A 16743-nucleotide genomic window follows, 5' to 3' on the forward strand; every position below is an offset into this window, starting at 1 on the left:
TTACTTTTACTACAATTTTTACTTATGCTCTGACATCACATACGTGAAAAGTGTTCAAACCCTCTCACATGCGAACTCTTGTATTATTCACTTTTAGGTCTTAATTTTTCACTTTCCACATCACCATCACTTTATGGCTTCATCACCTTTTAGATGTTGGCTAACACAACTTGATTTGGGTGTCAAGTTGACAATTCGGGTCAAGGTTGTGTCATCCAAGATCCATTAGTGAAAAATAAGGAGCAAGTTATACCTTTGTGCAACCTTATATTGCAATTAGCTGGAGAGTCTTCTGTTTTCTAACTAGGGCAGCTCCCTCCCTTCAACTCATCGCCTTGTGGCATAGAGACGAAGTAGGATGAAAAGTCGATATGAAATTGTGGATTCAAAATTTGACAAGTCTGTTTCATCAATCAAATTATTGAAGGAAGAAACTAACTAAGAATCCAAACAAGGGTCTATATGAAGATTTGTAACTAAGATTTAGACCATGAACAATGCAATCCTTTTTTTAGAAATGGTGGGTGAGTTATCACATATTTAATGCAGGAAAAAGGGCATGCAGCTAGGGTTTCACATGAAGAACAAGAAAGGAGGCTGGGGAGCTTAAAGACACTGTAAAATCTAATCTTTCTAACCACCAAACAAATGAAAGGTAACCTTCACAACACTATTAAACCCCAAAATGTTTTTTCAGTAGCCAAGTACCCAAAAGGACACTTGTCTAAAGCAAATACAATCTGAATTAATCAATGGTTAAAAGCTCACTCTCAGACAAAAAGATGTCAATCAACCCATGTGGAAGGTCTTAAATTGTATGCCCAGCTTGTGTGCTAGACAACTTCGCTAGTCAGAGTGCATAAGAAAATTAAAACTTCAAATGCAAATGCATGAGAAACCTGACCCTTGAGTTGAAGCAAACACCAATTGCATTTTGATCTTCCATAACCCAGATATTAAAACAGAATTTCCAAATTTTTGGGATCCTTGCTTATACTCCTTAAAGCTCAACTCTCCTTTTTTCAAAACAATAATAAATGGTCATATACCGAATGAAAAACATTCTAAACAAGGTCATAATAAAATACACGAACATATTTATACATGCATTACCAGCAAAATAAATATATACAAATTAAAAATGAGTAAAAAAAAAAAAACATATATTAGTGTTCCTATGCCTCGTCTACTGTTTTCTGTCAAAACGACAGGAAAAAAAGAAAAAGAAAATTGACATATAAGAACACCCTGGCTTAGAAAGCACTCTACTATTCTTTTCCTAGCAATGAATCGAGAAGAGCTGCTTCTTCCTCCTGCAAACATGACCACAAAGACAAAGACAACACTTAGCAGTCGTTTGTCTCCTTTAACAATAACACATTAGCGGTATGAGAAAAGTACAGTCACGTACCACCAAGGCGTTAAACTCAGTCTCCTCATCTATGGCACTTATGATAGTAGGATCCTCCAGCATGTCCTGTTTCAACGATCAAAACCACATTTAATACACAATAGCTATCATCCATTCCTTTCCTTGTAAATAAATAACTGACGATTCACCGCATTTGCTAAGCTTACACCAGGTGTTTTAATAATACAACTCCACAAATATGCGAGGGATTGAAACTTGAAACGATTCTCTATGTACAATAATTCACCGACAAATAGGATGCTGTAAGTCACAAAGGCTCTCAATCTTATGGTTCTATTTACGTGCTGGTTATATATTCATTTCATGTACCTTTCCTAGTATCTATTGGTTAGCAAAACTACAAATTAATGCTTTGTTTTAATTATGCCAATCTAACCTACCAGATATAATTCAAAATTATCATTTTAGTGCAGGCTGAAAACCTACAATAGAACAACAAAAGAATATGGTGCAACTTCAAGGTTCCACTTCTCTACCAAAAACATAGAACAAATTCTGCTACACCAATACCATATTAGGAAGGGGGGCAACATGTTTTTAGAAGTAATACTAAGATGGAGAATATTAGGCCACCAAACACAATGCAAACAGTCAGGTTTAAACTCTAACAGTCTTATTTAAAAAGCCAAAAGTCTACTATGTAATGAGTGAGATTGCTTACATCGTCAGCAATTTGCAACAAACCAGCATTATCCTGGACAAGCAAAATCCAATATTAGTTCTCTCCTGCTTCTATTTCATTGAATTATCTACGATTCTTTTGCTAAATTAAATAACTCTGCTTAACATTAAATGTGAGTAGTAAATCAGACATTTTATGGAACTTGTTCATAAATATGAGCAAAGAAAAATGGATTTAATTAAATGGAGATGCTAAGCATATTAAATCTTGAAGGTTACCTTTACAACAACAAAGAGAAGTGGGTCAGACGGCGTATAAATCATGTAATGTGAACCATCCTGCACCAACAGAACTATAGATTAATGGCAGTGGAATGAAAAAACCATCTTACTCATTTGTATAGATCATCGATAATAATAAAGTTGCATATGCCGTATAAACAAGCACAGACAATGACATGATTTATATTAAAGTTATAAACATTCAATGATAACAAACCAAAAGAAGTAACTCAAACACAAGTTGCTCTTCAAACAATCCATGCAATCTACTGGATAACTAAAATAACAAAAAAGTAAGTTCAGTGGATACAATCATTGTTCATATTCTCAACATCTATTGCTCCTTTTTCTTTCTTTACTGATGAACATTAAAGAAAACATGCCTCGGAAAAGAAAATTTTAAGGAATTCTGGAAAGATCTAACTTTTTCCAGTGCAAGAGGTTGTTTGAAGCAAAACAAATGTTCAAAGTGACGATAAAATCTTTATGACCAGTTTGTTGCATAAGCTGTAACCATTAAGCCAAAAAATATTTAGGATGTGTAAGGAATAACTTGAAGGTTCATTCACACAAAATATGAAATGGTAGCTCTTAAGGGAAAACAAATAATTGAATTTGATACAGAAACAATCCAATTATAAGGCTGAAACAAACTTAACATTTATGTAGTTATTATTTAATCTAAGAGGTTAGTGCATTGATGTAAGCTAACACTTGTATTATGTCTAGGCAGGATGTTTTTTTCATGATGTAAGCTAACACTTGTTGTATTATGCCTAGGCAGGATGTTTTTTCAGGTAATTTTAAACTGAGGGGCATTATTCGAATGATGAAAGGGGTAGGTTACATGATCCATACACTATAGATTAATGTATGGATCCAGCAGCTGGTTGATTAAATGGGTTAGTTTGTTAATAAATTTAGTGACCACTTTGTGGTCTTGAATAATCCACTGTGTAGTTTGACTAGGAGCACAAATACCGGCTCCACTTCCTTATCAGTACTGTTGATCATCCCTATCTCATGCAAAGAGTATGCCACCCATGTGGTAAATCAATGCCCACCCTTCATGATCCCAACGTTGGCTAGAGGAAGCTCACTCAATGCTCACACATGCAGCAGCACCAGGTACTTGACCACCTTACCACAAAAGTGCATTATGAGACTTCTCCCTTTTGCTTGGAGGAAGCATCAAATGTGCGAGCAATCATAATGGCCATATTCATGGAAATGCCACTCAACAACATCTGTCCATAACTCATGCCATGTGCACACTGCTCTTCTTGCGGTCCATGACTCTAGGCAGTATAATTTTGTATATCACACTCTCAGCACTATTTTTCTTTTGCAAGACTAAAAGCTTAACTCCACCCTAACAAATTGTGATCAGCAGTAGGACCCAACATATTATTAATCACATGAAGAAAGAGAAATTTACAAGTGATATTTCTTGAGTATAGCATAATCCTTGATCACGGCTCTGGTTTAAAGATGTATTATTTAGTAGCATAATTGCACTGATAGCTCAATTCCAAGTTAAAGACGTGATAATAATCTAGTAAACTGAAAATATAAATTGATCTTCAAAAACACAGATGAGTTTGTATCAAGAATTGTACTTTCCAGTGAACACCATAAAAATTCTACAAGCATAAATCTTCATCCGGAAAAATGCAAGCTAGTTTTCTGCAACAATATAGTATTAGACCGTATAAATTACCAATTTAATGTCACATTCTTAACAAAACAACTGTATATAGATGGTTATCACATTACCAAATTTAATGTCACATTCTTAACAAAACTACTGTATATAGATGGTTATCAAATTACCAGATGGAAACATGTAATTTCTACACCCTCGGTTGGCAGGCCATCTACATCTTGACCATCATCTGCAAAATAGTTAACACCACATATTACAAACATTAGATAACCTTAGTTCTGAAGTTAATAAATGGGGATCTATACTATAAGGATGACCTCAAAAGTTTGCAGCTGCCAACTAAATCACTAATATTCCTAACAACAACCGTTATCGCTTTAGTTAAAGTCCACTATTGCAAAATACTACAGAAAGTGTTTTTGCCTTTTCATTTAACTGAAAGAAAAGCTAGAACCACCACAAGACATTTCCTATGGCATCAATAATTGATGGCTAAGTTCAACAAAAAACTTCATTTATATTGGGAAAAAAGAAAATGAAATAGTAAGGCTCGAATGAATATTGATATCATAACAACCTAAGAATACAGCAATAATAAAACAATTATTACATCAAGGAAAATAAGAGATGAGCAATTGCCTGTACCGAAATCAAATATGTCATCTTCGGAGTAACAAAACCCTCCCCGTGCTGTATAGCAGAATCTGATATGAAGACACAAACATGAACAAATTAATATCAAGACATCTAGGAGAACCAAGAGGCCACGGTTTTATGCAATTCTGAAGGTGGAATATCTGTATTCATACCCACTATGTACTAGATGCATGTGTATCTTAGCAAGGGCATAAGCAGCAGAGGGAAGAATAGCTTCAACTTCTTCATCACTGACCTATGAAATAAAACAACATAGATTAAATTAGTAAAGCATGAATATAGACTATAGAAACACTTCCACTGACAATAATCATTGACATGTTCATTGTTAGACCTTGAACTATGTGCCCAACAATCCAACTTACTTGAAAATCTTTTTTTTTAAAAACTTTTTATTAAATTATTTATAAAAAAAAAAAAAAAAAAAAAAAACTACAAAGAACGGACAAATAGGAAAAATACACTTCAAAAAGCCAAAACGAAAAAGGAAACAAGACTCAACTGAAACAAAAAGACTCCCAAAAACAAAACAAAACAAATAGCAGCTTGCTTTATTCAACTAGATATTTGAGAAAGATGAACCCATAAATTCTGTGGTTACAAATACCAAATCCTAACATTTTCCAATAACTCCTCATTTCTCAGGAAACCCTATTGTTTCTCGCTATCCAAATCACCCAGGGAAAGGCTATAACTGTACAACCCCACATGACTGACTTTCTTACCCTTCCATGCCATTTTATGGCTCTCAGATAAAGGAAAAGCTATCCGTTGGAATGGTCAAATTTATATTCATAATCCAGAACAACCTATACCAATGACTCAACGCCACAGAGCAACGAAGTAAAATACGATTCAGCGATTCCCCATTCCTCTTGCACAAAATACACCTTTGAGGGGTAAGAAACCTTTGAACCGTAGAGCAAGCATTCACCTTACGACAAGCGACTACCATGACATCATTTTCACCTACAAATATGTAGCTGAAATGAAGACTCCAAAATGTGAAATGCATTCAAGTTCAATACTTAGAATTGCGATGTGAAACAACTATGCATACGATTACAATTAGTAATCACCCCTTTTTTATACACAAAAACATGAATAAACATGCATAGCAGCTTCTTTGGAGCATATCACAAGTGCATTACTTAGTTTCATATGAACCAAAAATATAACAAAAACTTTCAAATTCATTGTTAGAAGGGATGATTTAGAAGAAGAATTTTAACTTTCAAATATAAACTATAACTAAAAATAACAATTACAAACACATGCAGTTAGCACATACAGGTTGGAGTTAAGCTTTCTTGAAGCTATGTATAACAAATTAACCATTAGCAGAATTCCCATTGTTCACATTTCTTCTCTAGTCTGTCCTAGTTGCTTTATCCTTTCAAGTTTCAACATATGACGCAAAACCCATAATACTTGTCTTGCATGCTCTTAATGTCCAGAGGTCCAACGAAATTATAAAAAAATTTCAGCCACTAATTAAACATTGTACTCCAACTTTAAGTTTATCTCCATTGCAGCAGGATAATCCATTAAACGTATTTAGAAAATCCCTGCAACTTATCATCTTCAAGCCACTCACAACCACAACTTTAAAAGACTGCCTTCCTTTCACTAGACAGTTCCCAGCCCCAGGAATCTCTAGATCATGCCCATTTGTAGTATCATATAATAATTATCGCATACAGTCAAGCTAAGTAAACTTATACCAAAAGAATTGAAAGACTAAAGTTGTCTCTTTGTTTGACCATTGAAAATTACAACAATGACTATTTATCACATACATAATGAAACTCCACAACATGCAAAGATTATACATGAAAATATATATAACATAGCTTGCTGATGATTGGTCATTTTGGCTCTATTTGTAAAGTCTTAGACCATCCAAGGACCACCCTGAGTTATATGGAAGATGTCTTCAAAAAATCTCATAGGATGATACACTAGGAGTTCTTAAGTCTTTTTGGATACACAGTGCATATTTTCTTAGACATATACATTCATACCCAGGCCCATACATCATAAAGGGAAACAGAGGGAAATCCTCATTTGGGTGATAACTGAGGATACCCTAACTTTCTCAAGGGAAGATTAAAACAAACGCTATTAAGAATAACAAACTCACGATTTCAATACAGTTTAAAATTTCTGACGCCCTTGGGCATAGTGGGACCACCTTCTTCCTCAAGGAAAAGGTAGAAGGTCTGAGTATTGGGCTTTCAATCCTTAAAGGCTGCATCTGTACTATTATCATTTGTCCAGAATGTGATGACGGACAGTAACATCTTCTGTCATTGATTCACCTGAGTTGGAAGAAAACTTGGACCAACACATGAATGCTCAACAGCATGACAGTTGGATAGGACCTTTCATCCATCTAAAGAAAATCCCATCTGCCCTTGGAGATAGACCGCCTCACATATTACCTAGCATATGTGAATGAAAAAGCTGCTGATCATGTCGATAATCATGAGTGTAGCCTTGATAAACTTGGAATTTTTTCTTCATCCTTGGCATGAAACATAACCATTGCTTCTGCCAAAGATCAGGATAGAGCCAATGTATCTTCCTTCAGCAAACCAACCAGGTACAAAACTGCCCTGGATTGTGGATTTCCTCCTGTAGGTGTTTGTGAGCTGAATGTCATGTTGGTGTGTAACCCTTTTAGCTGAAGCTCGGCAGCAAGGATCATTGTTTCAGCTTGAATGTGAGCCATTGGATCATAGTCCACATGGCATTTTAATCATGTATCTAGCCTAAGTAATAGAATAAGTCAAGTGGCATCATCTCATAGGATGATAGCAATGAATGGTTAAGATTGTATTGTATGTTGGAGAGTGAAGGATCTCCCTTCCTTTCCTCATATAACGGTTAGAATGTATTTTGTGAGATAAGATAAATACGAAAAGACATTGATGCTTGCAACTTCTTCTCTTTGAAACTGTCTCCAACATTGAAGATAACCTCCATTGAAATACATATCGAAAACACACACAAACACTAACATGGCATCAGAGCTTGGTTTCATCGTCTAATCTGGGCGTGAAATCTGTGCGATTGAGCTACATCTTTGAGCTTCAATCGAATCTGTAAATTGTGATTTCTTGTATCCAAGTTTAATATGGCTGGGTCCGGCAATGTCGAGCTTAGAGCTCTAGTCTTCAATGGAGAGAACTATGAATTTTGGAGGATTCGTATGACAACTATACTGAAATCGTATGGTTTGTGGGAGTTGGTAGAAAATGGGTTTGAACCTCCAGATCCGAAGTCTGAGAAAGCTGTGGTCGACGAGACGAAGAAGGAGACGACGGATGGAGTGTCATTCGGTGAGATTCTGATGAAGGATGCTCGTGCGCTTGGAATGATACAAGGTGAAGTCTCGAATCAGATCTTTCCCAGAATCATGAATGAAGAGACATCCAAAGGAGCTTGGGATGTTCTAAAGGGTGAATTCCGAGGAGATAAACAAGTAAGAAATGTAAAATTGCAAGGTTTACGTAGAGATTTTGAATATACTCGTATGAAGGATAGTGAATCATTATCTGTATATCTCTCTCGATTGTTTGATATCATTAATCAAATGAAAAGTTATGGCGAAGAACTATCTAGGGAGAGAATTGTGCAGAAATTACTTATTAGTCTTCCGAAAACATATGATGCAATCTGTTCTGTAATTGAGCATTCTAGAGATCTTGAAACTATTGAGGTTCAAGAAGTTGTAGCTTCTCTAAAAGGATTTGAACAGAGGTTTGATTTACATAATGAGTCTTCGACTAAAAGGGCATTTGCAAGTTTAAATGTAGCATCTACAGGGTCAAAAGTGGTGGATTTTCTAGGAATCAGAGGTCTCAAGAGATTTGGAAGTCAAGGGGAAAAAGTTGGGATAATAAACCAAACTTTGTTCAGAAGCAGAGTAACACTCAAAGGAGTTGGGATCACAAACCCAATTATTCTCAGAGACAGAATAACACTCAAAGGAATTGGGATCATAGGCCTAATTATGCTCAGAAGCAAAACAACTTTCAGAGTGATTGTAAATGGTGTGCTAGGTTACACTATGGGAAGTGTTGGTATGAAGGTAAACCAAAGTGCACAGGCTGTGGCAAGCCAGGCCATTCTATGAAAGACTGTCATGAGAATAAAGGAGTGCAGAATGTTAATTATGTAAAGCAGATGGGAGAAACAGGATCATTGTTTTATGCCCGCAATGCAGTGACCGATGTGAAAGTCAATAACTCATGGTACATTGATGGTGGTTGTAGTAACCACATGACAGGAGATGAGAGACTATTGGTCAATGTTCAGAGAGATTTGACCTCCAAAGTAAAGATGGGAACTGGAGAAATTTGTAAAGTGGCAGGAAAGGGAACCTTGGTGATTGAAACTAAATTGCGAAGAAAACATATACAAGAAGTAATGGTTGTTCCTGGACTTGAGGAAAATCTTCTCATTGTAGGACAAATGATGGAAAACGGTTATTATTTGTTGTTTGGAGGTGATGTAGTTAATATTTTTGATGGTTGGTCACTGGATAATTTAGTAGTGAGGGTGCATATGACCAACAATAGATGTTTTCCTTTGACAATGTTGCCTGCAACACAGTATGCACTAAGAGCAGGTGTCACACATTGCTCTCAGATATGGCATAAGAGACTGGGTCATTTGAATGAGAGAAGTCTCAAGGTACTTGAAGAACAGGGGCTGGTGCATGGATTGCCTAAATTAGAAATGTCTCAAAGTGTGTGTGAAGGTTGCATGTTGGGTAAACAACACAGGGACTCATTCCCTTCTCAATCGACTTGGAGAGCTAAAGATCCACTGGAGTTGATTCGTACACATATCTGTGGTCCAATGCAAGTAGAGTCTCATTCTGGAAACAAATACTTCTTGTTGTTTACAGATGACTGCACAAGGATGTCATGGGTGTATTTTTTGAGAAACAAGTCTGATGCGTTTGAATGTTTCAAAAAGTTCAAGGCAATGACTGAGTTACAATGTGGATATAAGGTTAAATGTCTCAGGAGTGATCGAGGGGGAGAATTCCTTTCTGCAGAGTTTGACAGATACTGTAATGGACAAGGAATTTAGAAACAATTGACTATGGCCTACACTCCTCAACAAAATGGAGTGTCCGAAAGAAAGAATAGGACTATGGTTGAGATGGCAAAGTCAATGCTACATGAAAAAAATCTTCCATATGCATTTTGGGCACATGCAGTGAATACTGCAGTATATTTGATCAATAGGTGTCCTACCAAAGCTTTGAAGAAGTCAACTCCATTTGAAACTTACAGTGGCAGAAAACCTAGAATAGCACATTTGAAGATATTTGGCTCATTGTGCTATGTGCATATACCTTCTAATCTCAGACATAAACTGGAAGAAAACAGTCACAAGTGTATCTTTGTAGGCTATGGTGCAAGTGAGAAGGGCTACAGATTGTTTGATCCCATTTCAAGAAAAATTGTTCTCTCAAGGGTTGTCACATTTGATGAGAATAACTCTTGGGATTGGAACTGCAATATAAATACTGGAGTGATATTTCCAGTTATCACTGAACATAAGGATGTTAATGAAATCTATGAGATTGGTGAACACTCTCAGTCTGAAGAATATAATGTTTCTCAAAGTGTGAATGCGTCTGAGAGATCTCCAACTTATGATGATACACCTAAGAAATGGAGAAGCATCAATGAAATCATGGCTCAATGAAACATGTGTGTTATTGAACCAAAAAGTTATGAGGATGCAGCTAAGGATGATTCATGGAGGAGTGCAATGAAAACTGAATTGGACATGATTGAGAAGAACAACACATGGCAGCTTGTTGAGAGACCATATGACAAGCCTGTTATTGGTGTTAAATGGGTCTATAAGACCAAACTTAATCTGGATGGTACTGTGCAGGAGAATAAAGCTCGGCTGGTGGCTAAAGGCTATTCACAAAAGCCTGGAATCGACTATAATGAAACTTTTGCCCCTGTGGCCAGGTTGGACACGATTAGAACCTTGATTGCTCTTGCTGCACAGAAGAAATGGAACTTGTATCAATTAGATGTAAAGTCTGCATTTCTCAACGGGGTACTGAAAGAAGAAGTGTATGTTGAGCAACCTCAAGGCTTTGTGAAGGAAAGTGAAGAAACAAAGGTGTTCAAGTTGAACAAGGCTCTATATGGCTTGAAACAGGCACCATGAGCCTGGTATGATGAGATTAATGCATATTTCAATAGTGCAGGGTTTGAGAAGAGTTCAAGTGAGGCAACTTTGTATGTTAAGACAAGTAAGGATTCATGTATCATTATTGTCTCTCTATATGTAGATGACATTGTATATACTGGTAGCAGTCCACAAATGCTTGAAGAATTTAGAAATGACATGATGAAACACTATGAGATGACTGATTTGGGTTTATTACATCATTTTCTTGGAATGGGTGTGCTGCAAACTAAGAACAACATTTTTATACACCAAAAGAAATATGCACAGAAACTAATTGAGAAGTTTGGTCTGAAAGAATGCAAATCAGTTGCTACTCCACTTGCAATGAATGAGAGGTTGAGTAAAGTTGATGGAAGTGAAGCTGCGGATGAAGGAGAATATAGGCAGCTTGTTGGAAGTCTGCTCTATTTAACTGCAACTAGACCTGATGTGATGTTTGCAGCAAGTCTATTGGCCAGGTTCATGCATAATCCCACTAAGAAACATATAGGAACAGCTAAGAGAGTACTGAGATACATCCAGGGAACAATCAATTTTGGTATTGTCTTTGAAAGGGGAAAAGCAACTACCCTAATTGGCTATTGTGATAGTGACTGGGCTGGAAGTGAGGATGATATGAGGAGTACTTCGGGTTATGCATTCACAATAGGTTCTGGTATGTTCTCATGGGCTTCAATCAAGCAAAACACTGTGGCACTGTCTACTGCAGAAGCAGAATATGTTAGTGCGGCAGAAGCTACATCACAAGCAAAGTGGCTAAGATTTGTTCTAGAAGACTTTGGAGAAGAACAAGTGGAGGGAACTCAAATCTTGTGTGATAATACAGCAGCCATTGCTATGGCAAAGAATCCAGTCTTTCATCAAAAGACAAGACACATCAACAGAAAGTTCCACTTCATCCGAGAAGCAATTCAAGCCAAAGAAATTGAGTTGGGGTACTGTAGGACAGAGGAGCAGATTGCAGATATTCTTACTAAGGCTTTGCCTAAAGATCGATTTGTGTATCTAAGAGAGCTACTTGGAGTTAAATCAGCCAAAGGGTTAGAAGGGAGTGTTGGTGTGTAACCCTTTTAGCTGAAGCTTGGCAGCAAGGATCATGTTTTATGTCTTGTTTCAGCTTGAATGTGAGCCATTGGATCATAGTCCACATGGCATTTTAATCATGTATCTAGCCTAAGTAATAGAATAAGTCAAGTGGCATCATCTCATAGGATGATAGCAATGAATGGTTAAGATTGTATTGTATGTTTGATAGGAGCATATTTATGCGCCTTAGTTAGCTAGTTCTTATGCATTTTCGTTATGTTTTCTTCGTTAAAGTAGTCTTTTGAGCTACTTTCATGTGTTTTCAGGCTTAAAGGGCATATGACATAAAAGGATGCAAATTGGAGCCTTTTGGAGCAAAATGGAGCTTAGATTGGAAAGTACATGCTTGGAGCACAAGGAATGGACGAGTTTGAAGGGCAAAGGAACTTAAGAAATGAAGAAATGAATGTGAAGAACAAAGAATTCAGAATTAGAAACCAAAGTTTCTAAAGTTGGAAGTTTCCATTCTTGGAGGTTTCCATTTTTGAGAGTTTCTATTCTTGGTTTTGGGCTTTCTAGAAGCCCTATCTACAAACCCAAACCCTAGCCCACTAATTTGCCGCACCTAGGCCTTTAAAATTTCTGATTTCCTTGCCTTGCAAGGCATTCTAGAAGCCTAAACCCTAGCCCACTAAACCAGCCGAACCCTAGGCCTTTTCCCTTGCAAATTCTGATTGTTTTAACCTATTTTCTGGTGGATTTGGGTTTCTAGAAACCCTAATCTGATTGCTAGGGTTTTTAAGTGCCTATATATACTCTCTTAAACCTCTTGGCCGAATCTATCACCTCCCATATTCATTCTACACGCCAAAACCCTAGTTCTAGTTCTTGCCGCAGCCTTCCATCCCCAAACTCCCAACTTTCTGCCCAAATTCAACCTTGCCGCAACCTTCCATTCAAATAAACATTCATCCACCATAGCCGCACCTTTCCACCACCATCACCACCTCGTGCAGCCACCAAAGGAGGAGAAAGAAGGAGTGCCGTGCAGTCCAAAGGAGGAAGACACCTTGCACATGCAATCTGCCATTAGTGGAGTGTTTGGAGTTCTTTCTTTCTTTGTTTCTGTTTTCATGTTTAATTTAAATTGTTGTTCAATTATGTTAGACATGTGGAACTAATTTCTTTTTAGTTAGAGGTGAATTTGAAGCCATGGACATATGTTTTATATGATTTGATTTCTTCCAATTATGATTTCAGAAATTGTGAATGTGATTTACTTATCTATTTGATTGATAACTTGTTTATGTATGTGGGTTGAGGGTCGACACTTAATTTGCATGCTTAAACTTGATGCTAGGGTATAAGGGAATTTCACCTAATCGTTATTAACTTATATTCATAAGTAGTGAAAGTCGCTAGTCACGATTGCGTTAAGTAAATCCTAGGCAAGAGTAACATGCGTATCCCATAGTTATGAATGCCTCGTCAATGCTTATGATTTCCATTGAACTTAATGATCTTTGATATGTGTCTCTATCATGCGTATTCCATAGTTAGGGTCCTTGATAAGAATAATTTGGTTGTAATGCGTATTCCATTCAATTCAATGAATCTAGGGAAATCTGAGAATTAATTGGTGCAATCTAGTTAATTTGGGGCATTGTCATTCATGGTTTGTTGAAAGAGTAATTGGAGATTGAGTTGTATGCATATGTTCATGTGCGGATAAGGAACCCTCTAACTAGCTTCTCACCATTCTATTTAATCACAATCTGTTTTGCTTTACATTTGTTTTTAAAGTTTGAGTTTTAAAGTTTTAATTTCGTCAAAATCATTCCCCCATTTATTTTAAAGTGTTAGATTAGTTAGAAATCCATTTAGTTGTGTTTTTAAGTGTTTTGAGTCAAGTCATAGTCCAAATTCGTCCAAACTAGTGTTAGGTACTCAAAACTGCCCAGAAAGTGGTTTTAAGGCAGTTTTGAGCCTTTTAGTTGCTGTTTTGAGTTTTTAGTTTGTTTAGGTGTTTTAAACCCTAGTTTTGCATTAATTGAGTCTAGTTTAGTGTTCTACATTATATTTTTATGTTCTTGAGTTAGTTTTACATTGATTAGCATCCCTAGTTAATCCCCGGTTAGAACGATCCCTATTTGCTCATATACTACAATTGTCATCCATAGGGTTTAATTTGTGTGTCAAGTTAATTTTCACATCAATGTTGGAGAGTGAAGGATCTCCCTTCCTTTCCTCATATAACGGTTAGAATGTATTTTGTGAGATAAGATGAAATACGAAAAGACATTGATGCTTGCAACTTCTTCTCTTTGAAACTCTCTCCAACATTGAAGATAACCTCCATTGAAATACAACACACACAAACACTAACATGTCAATGGGTTCTGCAAAGGATCTAAAACTTATAGGCACTGGAGGTATTGTGAGAGATTTTAATGGGAATGGAATGCCAGTTTCTTAGTTAACTAGGGTGCAGAGGATGTCCAAAGACTCTTAACTGTTAACCTGGTTGATGTAACCATTACGGAGATTCACCTCTGCTTGGGCTTCTGATAGGCTGCAGCGATCCAATCAATACGACTTGGGATTGTAGAATTCACCATGCCCTAGAGAACGGAACATAAATGCTAATAAGCTTACCACTGTAGGTTTAGATTTGCCTCTGGGCTTTATTATATTCCACTTTCCGCGGACCCAGTTATGCATCTGCTTCATGATGATCTTCAAAGAGCCACTACATCGAGATTTGTATTTCTTAGGTCCCCCACCACCCCTACCCCACTAACTAAAGGACAAAAGATAAGGGGACGCAGAGTTGAAGTGAAGCATGAGAAAGAAGAAGAGGAGAATCACAGCCAATCATTCATGGTGTTATTTCCACAGCTAACACGGACTTACATATGCATTGCATAAAATGCCCAACATATTGATAAAAAAAAGTTATATGGGAAATCAATGAGAAATTTAAAGTCGAAGCTATACATGATACATGTATCTGCATTCATAAACTTTGCAGTTTCAAGACTGTCATACGGAGTCTAAATAAATTTAAGACTGAACTGAATACAAGATGTGGACGTGAAGAACTTACAGCTGACCAGCCATCTATGTTTGTGCTCTTTAATATTTGAACGGGCCTGCATTAATATAAATAAATATAATATTTAGCAATGTTTATGGATAAATTGTTCAGTCTCAAAAATATGAAAACAACTTTACTTACGTGTCAACTGGGCAAAGCAGCATACATTCATCCCCTCGCGAGCTTCTGAATACTCTCCTTATAACACACTCTAGAGGGAAATTATTGGTAGGATCGACCTGTCAATGACTACTTCAGAATAATATAATTTACCAAAAGGAATGACAAATGAACAAATGGTAAATGAAGCTTTTATTTACAACCAGCATTGATCTTTCTTAATTTGATCCGACGAAACAAAGGTCGTACCCAGTGCACAAGGCTCCCGCTTTACGCAGGGTCTGGGAGAGGTGAATGTCGGCTAGCCTTACCCCCATTTATGGAGAGGCTGCTCCCAAGAATCCATTATGTTGGGTAACTTAAAGAACTAAATCAGCATCCAATAATCCCAAAATGAACGTAGCATCCAATAAATCATATACAAGATAATTAAACAACCAAGTTAATAATGAACTTAGCAAGTGTTATCTCCGCATTTTAATCCAGCAAATTACAGTGAATAATTAATTATTCAGTAAAACCTAAGCTTCTAATGCATATATGAACTCTAAATTGTACAAAAGCCACGAGATTCAATATATAACTATTAGAGACTTGAATTAATAAATATCAATAACGACGACGGAGGTATAGAAAATAAAGCAAAGAAAGAACTCACAATGGAAGCAATTCGCTTGGAAGAAGCCATGAGCACCTTCCCATGATCATCCACCACAAACCCAGCCGGTGGATTTGGCAGCCGTGTTGGATGGAAACCCAATGACCTCGAATTTGAAACCCCACCACCAGAACTATCCATAATTTCAACATCACCGAAGCTCAGATCCTCGGAATTGCCACCGCCACTGCCACCCTTGCGCTTTTTCTTCTTGTTGTCGTTGGTGGGCGAAGGTGAGCGCTTCTTGACGGGGCCAGTCTGTGACTTTGCGGCAGCGCAGAGAGAGATACGGAGTCTGGCGGGGGTCGATGAAGGAGGGGATGGGAGCGAGATTGAGAGTGGGAATAGATGCTGGTTGGAGTGGAAAGCGAGCAGGGGGAGGTGGTGGGGTCGCTTGGAATGGAGACTGCAGGTGATGGTTGATGGAGTTGTGGACAGTGAGAGTGAGGAGAATGCCATGTTCGTCTGGCAAGCGTGAGCGACGAGAAGACCCAAGTTGAAGTTTCTTGTTTCAGGCTTTGGCGGCAGACTGTATGTAATTGTAAATATTGGATAACGTTTATGCTAGTATGACTAAATTTGTACATTAAATTTGTGAACTAAATGATCTATCATTCATAAAAAATAAATACGTTAATCAACACTTTTAAGTAATAATCTAATCATCAATTTCTGTGTCATTTAGTTTACAAAATTTTGTCTACATATTTAATCTCCCTAACATTATTCTAGACAATTTTAAGGACCTCAAATATTTGTTTGTTTTGTTTTTTTATGCATATCTACATGATGAAATTTACGTAGCAAGGATAAAGTAGTAATTTAATTTAAGGAAAACTAATGAAAATGACTTGAAAACTTTGAGTTTTAACGATAAGAACAAAATAAATGGTAAAGTGAATGGTACAAAGATTGACTTTTTAGTGTAACAATGTGGTTTTTCATTA

The 16743-nt window shown here is 36.9% G+C and overlaps 1 protein-coding gene across 2 annotated transcripts; it reads right to left on the reverse strand.

The window, feature by feature from the left end:
• Nucleotides 1–1142: 1142 nt before the first annotated feature.
• On the reverse strand, nucleotides 1143–16338 carry LOC103423476 (uncharacterized). 2 transcript variants are annotated; one of them, XM_029099041.2, is made up of 10 exons: nucleotides 15797–16338; nucleotides 15160–15257; nucleotides 15028–15073; nucleotides 4811–4893; nucleotides 4641–4705; nucleotides 4169–4230; nucleotides 2333–2392; nucleotides 2094–2126; nucleotides 1412–1477; nucleotides 1143–1313 (listed from the first exon to the last, which is right to left on the reverse strand). In XM_029099041.2, exons 1-10 carry the CDS (start codon nucleotides 16253–16255, stop codon nucleotides 1269–1271), a joined length of 1017 nt encoding a protein of 338 aa, XP_028954874.1. In that variant the 5' UTR covers nucleotides 16256–16338; the 3' UTR covers nucleotides 1143–1268. The 2 variants fall into 2 exon arrangements, with proteins under 2 accessions (XP_028954874.1, XP_028954875.1); XM_029099042.2 differs by having other exon boundaries at nucleotides 4647–4705; nucleotides 15797–16336.
• Nucleotides 16339–16743: the final 405 nt, after the last annotated feature.

This window comes from Malus domestica, chromosome 01 (genome assembly GCF_042453785.1).
Source record: "Malus domestica chromosome 01, GDT2T_hap1".
Lineage (NCBI taxonomy): Eukaryota > Viridiplantae > Streptophyta > Magnoliopsida > Rosales > Rosaceae > Malus > Malus domestica.